The sequence below is a fragment of the Camellia sinensis genome, chromosome 4 (assembly GCF_055761805.1).
Source record: "Camellia sinensis isolate YWXY chromosome 4, ASM5576180v1, whole genome shotgun sequence".
Taxonomy (NCBI): domain Eukaryota; kingdom Viridiplantae; phylum Streptophyta; class Magnoliopsida; order Ericales; family Theaceae; genus Camellia; species Camellia sinensis.
In genome coordinates this window covers 112,446,811-112,457,037 of record NC_138964.1, presented here as the reverse complement: position 1 = coordinate 112,457,037, position 10,227 = coordinate 112,446,811, and the positions used below count along the sequence as shown (strand labels likewise).

The following is a 10,227-nucleotide window of genomic DNA, read 5'->3' as shown; positions in this document are numbered from 1 at the left end:
AACAGGAGATTAGCATAATAGTCGGAATGTAACCTATATGTTAATCTACATAGAAATAGCATGAGCTTATTTAATAGGAGGACCTTAAAGGCTAAAATTGAATTACACCTAAAAGCTCCAAAAACATTATCTCCTTTCTCTAAAGAGGATTGAGGACAGTAATGCACATAAAACTAGAGAGGATGGATCAAGCAGACAAATGCCTCAGTCATGTTGATTGATCATGGAGTAACTACCAATGTAAACAGAAAAGGCAGGTATGCTAAAAAGCACAGAATGACAATTAAAAACATGTTACAAGATAAGCTAAAACAAAAATAAAAAAAATGAAATTTTGAGATTAATAGGTGACACCTAAAAATAAGATACAACAAGCATTGTCGATGGGCCATCGGTCAAATGAGGAAAAGCTATCACAATAATTTGGTCATAATAGCAATAATAATTACACCACTAAAGAAGTAATATATGATTTAAATAAAGGCACCAAAATGAAAATGCTAACTGAGACAAGAAGATGAAGTCCTTGTCCAGTCCATTTTCAAACCTGGGAGGGGAGGTTGGGGCTGGGTACAAACCTAATTTCCAACTTGAATTGTACTTGCACAAAGTAGCTGTCCTTAAATCTAGTGTTTATGCTTGACCATGACTGCCAAAAGAGTCTTTACATTTTTCATACAATCTTAGAGCTTTGCCAATTATTAAGGCCCATTTGGCACCATTTTCAAAAACAATTTTCCATTCTCAAAAAGCAAAAAAAAAAATACAGAAAATGTTATTGGATTCTTTATTTCCAAAATCTGCTTTGGAGAAAAATTGCTGAAAATAGTCCAATTTCATTAAAAGGTTCAAAGCTATTTAAAATCAAATTCATAAGAAAATGAAACAACATAGAAACGATTGTGTTTTCAATCTTCCCCAAATGGATCCTTTAAGTTTCAATGTGCATACAAATCAATCACAGGATCATAGTTTACAACTGATCACTAGAACCTCACATAGAAAAACGGCTAGTCAGAACTATACTTTCACCAATTAATGTTCGCAATATTAGACAATTTTATGAATTGTGATCTATTCCCTAATTTTAACCGTCAATCTCAACAACAATTGTTCTCAGCCTTTGAATCAAGCTACATTCTTAACCATTAGATTGAATCAATCTGATCATTCACATTTTGACACATAAGACAAATGTCCCACCCCAATTAAAAACACCCTTGTTTTGTTATATAGATTTTTCCCATTTTTTATTTTCCCTTCACCTCGTAATGTCTAATCTCATTATCTAAACAAAACAACAAAATCTACTGTCTGGCGCTGCCCCAACAGTAGTGCCCATCAAAGAAAATATATTCAAACCCAGTTCAATCAAAATCTCAGATCAAACCTTCTAAATTTATTCCATAAAAAGACGCATATTCTAACATGAGTGCAGGCACCCATGTCCAACCAGTAAATTTTGATAGAAACATCATTTCTATACCAACTTAACAATGATGAAAAAATGGTCACAGTGATAACTCATCTCCCTTCCAGTATCAAGATTTACGGGTTAGAATTGAACAATTCAGACACGATGACACAATGGGTAACCATGTACATGAAGTGTAGGAAGCAGTCAAACATCTAAAGCACAAGAAGTAATCTCTTACGTCTTGAATCAATAATGAACTTCATTAAAGTTATTCTACCAGATAACTTGCCATGATTACTTATTAGGGGAAAAAAAAAAAAAAAAAAAAATAATAATAATAATAATAAAAAGAACAAGGAAAAAATCTTTGCAAGATTAGTACTAGAGAGCAAATTAAATAGCAGCAGTTCTACTGCAAAAGAAGGCCAGCTCACTAGTTTTCAGAGACTGCAAATCATGACACAAAACATGATAAAATATCTAGTACATCCAAAGAAGGCCAACTCACTTGTGGGTAAAGATCACAGGTCCCCAACTCTTTCACTGCCAAAGGTAATCTTTCCCCATCAGTAACCTGAGAAGAAAAGAAGACAACGAATTTAAACATCACCTTAAGCAAAAAAGATTTGTCATCATAGTTTTATGAAATTCAGAATAGATGAGAACACAATTGAATCAAACCTCATAATCTGCTCCAACACTCTTAATGTTAACAGTCTGAATTTCATTATGCTTAGCCCATATGATTTTTCCGCTATTGTCCATACTAGCAACAGGTTCTTCACGACCAATTTTTACCATAATAGTTCCTTCATCATAACCAATTACAAGCCTGTCCAAAGAGTGCAAAAGCCACAAAAGAATGAAGTTGCAACAAATTTAGCAAGAGTATGTTCAATTTTATTTCCTAATTCTTCCCCTGAAATTGTAGGGCTTGTTTGGTTTGTATCTCAAGATACCATTTTTGAGAAAAATTTTCAAAATTTTGTTTGGTTCAAATTTTTTGAAAAAAAAAATTCCAAAATTACTCTCTCCTACACATCAATCAATTACTTTTTCTCTCACACACATCTACTCAACTACAACAAAATATCAAGGGTGTGTTTGGTTTGTGTTTTGAGATAAATTTTCAAAAACAAATTTTGGGGAGAGTTTACAAATTTTTTTAGTTTGTTTGGTTGTATATTTTGAAAATAGTTTTTAAGTTTGGGAGTTTGAAATGATTTGATATTTTGTTATAAATGAGTAGATGTGTGTGAGAGAAAAAAATGATTGAGAAGGAGAGGAGAGAAAAAAAGTGATTAGTTGATGTGTAATAGAGAGAGAAGTAATTTTGAAATTTTTTAAAGAAAATTTGTAACCAAACATGTTTTTGAAAATTTTCTTCCAAAAACATGTTTCAAAACACAAACCAAACACACCCCAAATCATCCCAAACTCCAAAATTATTTTCAAAATATATACCAAATAAACCAAAAAAATTTCTAAAGTCTCCCCAAAACTATTTTTGAAAATTTATATCAAAACACACCCATAATATCCTATTCGAGAAAAGAAAAAACCCAATTCAGTCACACCTTCCAAAAAACATACTTTTTCATAAGTAAAAAAAATAAAACTCACCGGCGAGAACCTTTCATGTATCCAATGGCCCAAACTCTTTCAAGACCATAATTCAGCGTGTTCTCAAGGCTGCAAGTCAATGAAACAGAAAGCTTTAGGAAGACCAGAAAAAACTCAAAAAACTCAATGTACTATAACAGTGAAAACATAAAAACAGAAAACCACTGTGTGAAATAAATGTAGGGATCAACAATACAAGGACAAGTGTACACACAAATACACATACAAAAGGCTCGAGCATCCATATTGCCTCAATCTCTAGTGCATTTTCAAATTTTATTATTTTACTTCCAAAAATTCAACCCAATTGGACACTATTCTACACAGATTTCATCTTTTAAAAAAAGCTAAAAAAAACTGCTACTTTCAAGATCTTGCTACCAAGATCAAAATTAAAATTGCAAAGGAAATCTAGAATGATCCAGCTAAATTTAACAAGCTAAGTCAGTGGCATAATTACGAGGTCCTTGAACTTGTGAACTCCATGGAACAATCCTTTTGTTTCCATGATTTAGATTTCTATTCCATCTAGATTACAGCAAACATCAAGGTGTTGCTCAGAGTTCAGGGAAGGTGAGTGGCAATGGAATGAGGATATCTGAATCGAATGACATGCAGCCTTGGGATAATGGATAAGTAACCACACTCGTAGCAAAATTTTGTTGACATTTATTTAACCTGTTACATATGTACATACAAAAAAAGAAATACATCCCTGAAAAGGGAGGTTAATTGTCACATCCAAGATCAAATTTTCAATGCTATTTAATTTAAATAAAAAACTAAAAAACATATATGAGACTTCATGAGTATGTCTAGAAATAACGAAAGAGCATTGAGAGGGGGGGGAGGGGGGGTGGTAGAAATAGATCCTGAAAGTGCCTTCACCATTTCATTTGAAAATTACAGACACCATTTTTCTCAAAAAACTGTATCATTAATTCTATGGTATCATTAATCCCAACATACAGTGGGATTAATTACCTGAGCCAATTCAAAGTTAACAACTTATAACTCAGTAAACAACAGGTTCAAAAAGTTGGAATATGCCATGACCTAAGTAACTCCCTATACAAAGCAAAGATGTCAATCTGTTAAATAATTACCTATGTTGCATCAAACTAAATTCCAATCATGTATAATAGCAAGATTGGGGCAAGTATAGGTCAAAATCTTAGTATGAAGATAGTTTGACCATAGAACTTACCGATACGTGGTAGCATGCCATATACGCACAGTACCATCTTCAGAACCAGTAATTATAATGGGAAGTTCAGGGTGAAAACATACAGCTGAAACATTGTGGGTGTGGCCGTCTAGTGTCTGGACACAACTTTTGGTTTGATAGTCCCACACCTGTTTCATAGGATATAGCCACAAATATTTTCACGCTGTACATGTATAAGAACCCAACAAGGAAAATAGGAGTCAAACCTTTGCAGTGTGATCATCAGAACCAGTTATCAGATAAGGCTTATCGCCACCTGTGAAGTAATCAACACAATTTACCCCTTTCAAATGGGCATCCAATGTAAAATTTGGGTCAGGGGAGCCAAGATTCCAAATCTGGAAAGAAGGTAAAAAACGAAAAAAAGGTTCCAATGCATGACTATCATTTGTACTCAATTATACAAAAAATTGTGGTTAACAAGTTAGAAATAGACAATTCAATCCATACCTTTATAGTGCGATCAAGAGATGCACTAGCAAATGTGTTGGTATCTTTTGGATTAAATGTCACTTGCATAACATAATGGGAATGACCCTCAAAAATTTGAGTACACACCCATCCCTTCTCCCAATCCCAGAGCTTTATAAGCATGTCATCAGATGAAGACAGCACATATGGAAGGGTAGGATGAACAGCCACACACCTAATATAATCAGTGTGTGCCTCGAACACTTTGACCTTATCCATTGTATTGTAATTGTATACACGAATAAACATATCATCAGCACCAGCAACAACCAATTGTTTGCGTGCAATGAACTTTGCAGATCTAACTGCACACCCATTGAGTAGATATCAGCACAGAATAACCCTCATCAACATGAGAAAGCAAGAAAATTGTACCAGCTGACCAAATAAATAGGTAATGTAAAATAATAATTACCTACCTGGTAACTCAGTAACCTCAAATGACTTCACCATGGTCTATGATAGTAGAAAATGAAATTTTAGTTAGCATCACATGCTTGAGTAATCACCATAAGGATAAAAAAGTAATCATGATCAGTTTATGATAATAAAAAACTTCATCTTGTTTCTTATTCTTTAGAGCATCCCTAATATACCAATGACACTAATATCTTTTAGAAGGCAAGAAATAGCAGATAATTCAGAAGAGCTTCAAAATGAAAGCAGGACACCAGTGATAACTTGGTCCAGGGGGACACAGTAACACATAAGGCCTTCAAAACCAATGGATATGTGAAACGAGCTCTCTAGTCTTATGATATTCTCATAAAGGAATAGAAATGTTCAGAAACAAACTGTGTGCCATATAAGTTGACTATTTCTAAGGCAAATAATATAAAACGAAACTGAGTTCAAGTGTTTGTTACTATTTTTTTATTTTTTTTTAAATCAAGATTGGCTTCATTTCATTGCAAGAGTTGGTATACCACCCCTACAAAGTTAAATACCCACAAAATATGATCACTTGTATTTGCAAAAGAATTCTTGATAAAAATGCCAAAGTCTCCCATGGAATACAAAGATATTACAAAAAGTAGGTCCCCTAGGTATTTTCTTTAGAAGAATATCCAAGTTAATGACATAAGGCTCATTTAAATCAATCAAGAGGTTTGTTATAGCTCTAAATTTTGGTTCATGCTATAATGGAGAAAGTTTGAAATTATGTCCCTAAGGCCATCAAAAATCTACCCAATATCCAACAAGCAAAGTGACTTTTCGCTCTCCAACTTCATCCCTAAAGCGTAATTCCACTTGATTTTCTTTTTGAAAAGGACTTCAGAACAAATAAAATATTCCTAAATTGAAAATAAAATAAAACCATTAACTTCCACTTGTCATGGTCACCCTTGTTTCTTGGGAGTGTATCAAAGCCATTACTTGCACATTCTGTGGGACCCTACCAGCCTGTATGTTTCCCTTCATAGGGAGAAAAGGGTGGTTGATGATCAGGTAGATAATGCTAAATAAGATTTATTTTTTCCATCACCATCACTGCTATGAGAGCATGCAAAGAAGCATGATTTTTTTTTTTTTTTATAATCAGCATGCAAACAAGCATGAATTAGTATGTAATCTTAAATCTGTACCCAAGTATTCTTTTTTTTTTTATAGTAAATTACACTAACCTTGAGGGTTAAATAAAATACAAGCAGCCCCATAATTTTGGCATAATTACACAAACCTCCCTTTTAGTACGTTTAAATTGACCAAAACTAATTTAGATGGTGTGAAGACACAAGGATAAACAAAGAAAAATATACAATTTAGTATAGAAGAGATGACAACATCATTTTTCCATCCATATGACAAACAAATTATTGATGAAAAAGGAGCTCAATGTCGTATGAATTAAAACCTTAACGGAACCCAATGTAATTATACCAAAATTGTAAAACTTCTTGTATTTTCTCCAAACCTCAGGGGAAATAAGTATAATTACCCTACTCTTTTTATTAAAGGTGAAGACTAAGAAAGTCTAGCTCGCAATCCTTGAGCATCACTCAATACACAATTGAATAAATATGTTAAAATATGCAAATAAACATTAAATTGTGTATTAACACTGCAATTTCATATGATATTGATTCACACCAAAATATTATCTGCCATATCTTAAAAGAAGATAATTATGGGAAATTGGGTCATGTATACAACATCTATGATACTGAACAATGGCAGAAGCACAAAGATCTTATCATAGCGTACCACCAACCCGAGGTGGAGAGCGGGTGGGTGCTGCAGAAGCAATAGTGAGTTGGATTGGATGATACTTTAATAACAGAAGCTCCATGATACAATAACCCAAACCATCTTAATGAGAGTTGAATACAGATTTATTGATATTACTGAGAACATTTTCAACTTGGCTGGGTGGATTGGACAAATAAAGGATACCAAACCAAACCAAACCAAACCAAACCAAGCCAAGCCAAGCCAAGCCAAGCCTTAAGTCCCATTAGATGGGGTCAACTACATAAATCCTTATTCTCCACTCAACTCTATCCAGAGCCATTTCATTAGTCAAATTAAGGAGATTCATCTCTCTATTTACTACACTAGCCCACGTCAATTTAGATCTGTCCCTTCCCCTAACACTTCCATCTACCGTCACTATATCGCATCTCTTCACTACTGTCTTTGTTGGACAAATGAAGGATTCGCTTATAAAAAAAATGGACAAATGTAGCTTTGCGTATGAAAGGACCTATACAAAAGAACATGAAATTCTGATAGGCAGCCTCATATATTTAAACTTCATTTTGTTGCATCTGATTAGTAAGATAATGCTGAAAATACCACAATATACTAAAGTATAATAACTTTAGCGTAACATGTTTAACAAACATATGCCATGTCATATGATAATTGTAACTGGACAAGCTAAGGAATAGACTAATAGGCTATTAAATTAAAATAATTTAGAGACTATGCCTATGCATATGTGCAATATATACTCTGGACAGGTTTCCCAAGTCGTCATTGCTTTGGGTCCAAAAGGGTTTCCTTCTATGTTGCTCTTCATGTGGTAAATGATCGAAAATCTCCCACTAACCAATAGGTGTATGCTAAATTGTTCTTCACAACATTATTCATGTCGTTAATGATTCTTAATCCCCAATAATTAATAGATTCTTTCATTCCTCTGCAATTTTTCTAAGTTACTATGTTATTGGTTAAGACTGGTTCAATGGTTAAAACCTTGACCTATTAACCTTGAAGTTATGGGTTCAAGTATGAGGACAACCACATTGTGCATTTATGTCAAAAATTAGGTATGTACCAAATCTAAACCCTCCCAAACACCCATTAATGGGTACTGATTGGTTCCACTGCTTCAAAGTTCAAATCTATATTGTTGTCAATCTACATTAGAATTTATGGTGTAAAGATCTAAAGTGAAAAGTTAGTAAAACTACAATTGGATATCTTATAGATATGGATGACTTAATTATTGTTCGCAATGAACCTGCAGATATAAATAGAATGTATAGCTTGAAGCCTAGCAACAAACAATGTTAAGGATATGGATCCAACAAAATTACTTTATTTAAATTTATTAATTTGTGATCAGTTGAAGTTCTCCCCTTACCTATAATTGATATACAGAGTGAGATTTGAGCATCAACTGTTACAAAAATTATATAAAATGAACGTATTTCTACAAGACAATACAATGAATCCCAAAAAATGATTATCAGTAACATTGTGCAGAATAAAATTAAAATAGAAAAAGAAGAAAAATAACATACAAGCATACATTCGAAAATGAACTATAATAGAAAGACACCACAAAAAACAAAAAAGCATTGTATCACAAGAAGAATGGCATTGTGAGGCCTGAGAAGGTACTTATCATAATTCAGTTGGATGGTAACCAATGCTTCTTAGCTAACTTGCATAGTTGTTACATACCTGAGACTGGTAGTTCCAGATGCAAACAGTACCAGAATACAAACTTGCTAGAATCCTGCAAGATAAAAGCATCACGTATCATCATCACGAATCACATAAAAATAAAAAAATAAAGAAATAAACTTTCACAAAGATGAACTTTCTCATAGCCTTAGACCCTGGGTTAGTTGCAAATAAAGTCAATGCCACTTAATTGCTGAGAAAAGGTGTTTGCTTGGGGTATAAAACACAAGTTTCATATTTTTTTTTTCTTGGCAATTAGCAAGAAGGAACATGTAGGTACATTTTCTATTAAAATCCAAAACTTAGATTGATTACACAAATAAAATCATAATTACCATGGCTCTGTTGGATGCAAATCCACAGATTTTACTCTTTCGGACCTTTGAGCAAGTTTTCTCTGATTAGACAATAATTGTCAGCACGAAATTTCAAAAATTACACATAAAAGAAACAAGGATCCAATCCAAAACTGATTCAAAAAAAAAAAAAAAATTCAAAAGCAACATGAATATTAATACCTTTATTTCCAGTCTGAGAGGCTGCAAAGAAACACACGAATTAGTTAGTACATGTTACAACGCTAGATCTCGAATAAAATCAAATCTTTAACTGAGTCCAAGTGCAGAATTCAAAAAATAAACACAATTGTGCGAAATTCAAGGCACTCGCAAGAATGCTTAGATATTCAGATCGAATCGTGTCAGATTTGAGCTAGATCTAATATATAAATCGAATTGTGAAAGAAATTAAGAACAATTACAATTGAAGACTGACCATTTTGGGAAATGAAAACGCGTCTCCGTTGATGGAATCGGAGAAAGGTGGCTGCTGACGAACCCTAGAGATCCAGGTAAGATCGCAGTGCTTGAGAACCAACGAACTCAGCTGTTACACAACGATCTTCGTTCGAATCGCTCTCCAACTCGGAAGATCGATCGAGAGAGAGAGAGAGTTTTGAGTCTTCGTTACAGCGGAACTTCGGTTAAAGAAGGTTACGGAGTGAGGAGAGAGAGAGAGAGTAAATGAATGATGCTTTGTAGTTACGATAATGGCTTATTTTTACGAAGCTACCACAGTGCAGTCGTGTGATGGGTCTCTCAGTTACCGATCAATCTGATGCGTTGGAATGGACGGTGCAGATCAAGCCACGATATATATATATATATATGTATATAACATTATATACTGGTGTATACATGTGTTAAAGACACGATGTAAATAATATTGATATACATATTCTATAAAAATCAATTAACATAAATTATTAATATTAGTATCACATCCTTTACAAAAAAATCAATTCAAAATGATAATAATTTCACTGCTACAGAAATCAATTATCATAAATCAATTCAAGATAATAATAATTTCACTGCAATATAAAACTCCATACATAAGACTTCTGCCAACATCTATGGCAATACCACCGCCGGCCATGACTTCAACAGGAATCGTACGATGACGGTTCATTTAAATTAAAATGTAATTTTTTAAATTCATTACTAAAGTTTAAGTTAAAACATTAATTTGTATTTGAAATTTTATAAAATTTCACCATCTAAAAAAAGTACAG

The 10,227-nt window shown here is 33.4% G+C and overlaps 1 protein-coding gene across 7 annotated transcripts in view; it reads right to left on the bottom strand.

The window, feature by feature from the left end:
- Nucleotides 1-9,685, bottom strand: part of LOC114292667 (coatomer subunit beta'-2) — an 18,895-nt gene extending 9,210 nt beyond the window's left edge. For 6 of the 7 annotated variants that reach the window (XM_082865979.1, XM_028236677.2, XM_082865980.1 and 3 more), the window contains exons 1-11: nucleotides 9,429-9,671; nucleotides 9,173-9,193; nucleotides 8,990-9,051; nucleotides 8,652-8,706; nucleotides 5,159-5,195; nucleotides 4,719-5,044; nucleotides 4,475-4,606; nucleotides 4,248-4,396; nucleotides 3,041-3,109; nucleotides 2,099-2,249; nucleotides 1,926-1,991 (exon numbers count right to left, since the gene is read on the bottom strand). In XM_082865979.1, the coding sequence (XP_082722105.1) occupies nucleotides 1,926-1,991; nucleotides 2,099-2,249; nucleotides 3,041-3,109; nucleotides 4,248-4,396; nucleotides 4,475-4,606; nucleotides 4,719-5,044; nucleotides 5,159-5,195; nucleotides 8,652-8,706; nucleotides 8,990-9,051; nucleotides 9,173-9,193; nucleotides 9,429-9,431 (1,071 nt within the window). In that variant the 5' untranslated portion in view covers nucleotides 9,432-9,671. Of the gene's footprint in view, nucleotides 1-1,925; nucleotides 1,992-2,098; nucleotides 2,250-3,040; nucleotides 3,110-4,247; nucleotides 4,397-4,474; nucleotides 4,607-4,718; nucleotides 5,045-5,158; nucleotides 5,196-8,651; nucleotides 8,707-8,989; nucleotides 9,052-9,172; nucleotides 9,194-9,428 lie in introns of all 7 variants that reach the window. The other variant, XM_082865978.1, reaches the window with a different exon arrangement.
- Between the last annotated feature and the right edge of the window lie 542 nt (nucleotides 9,686-10,227).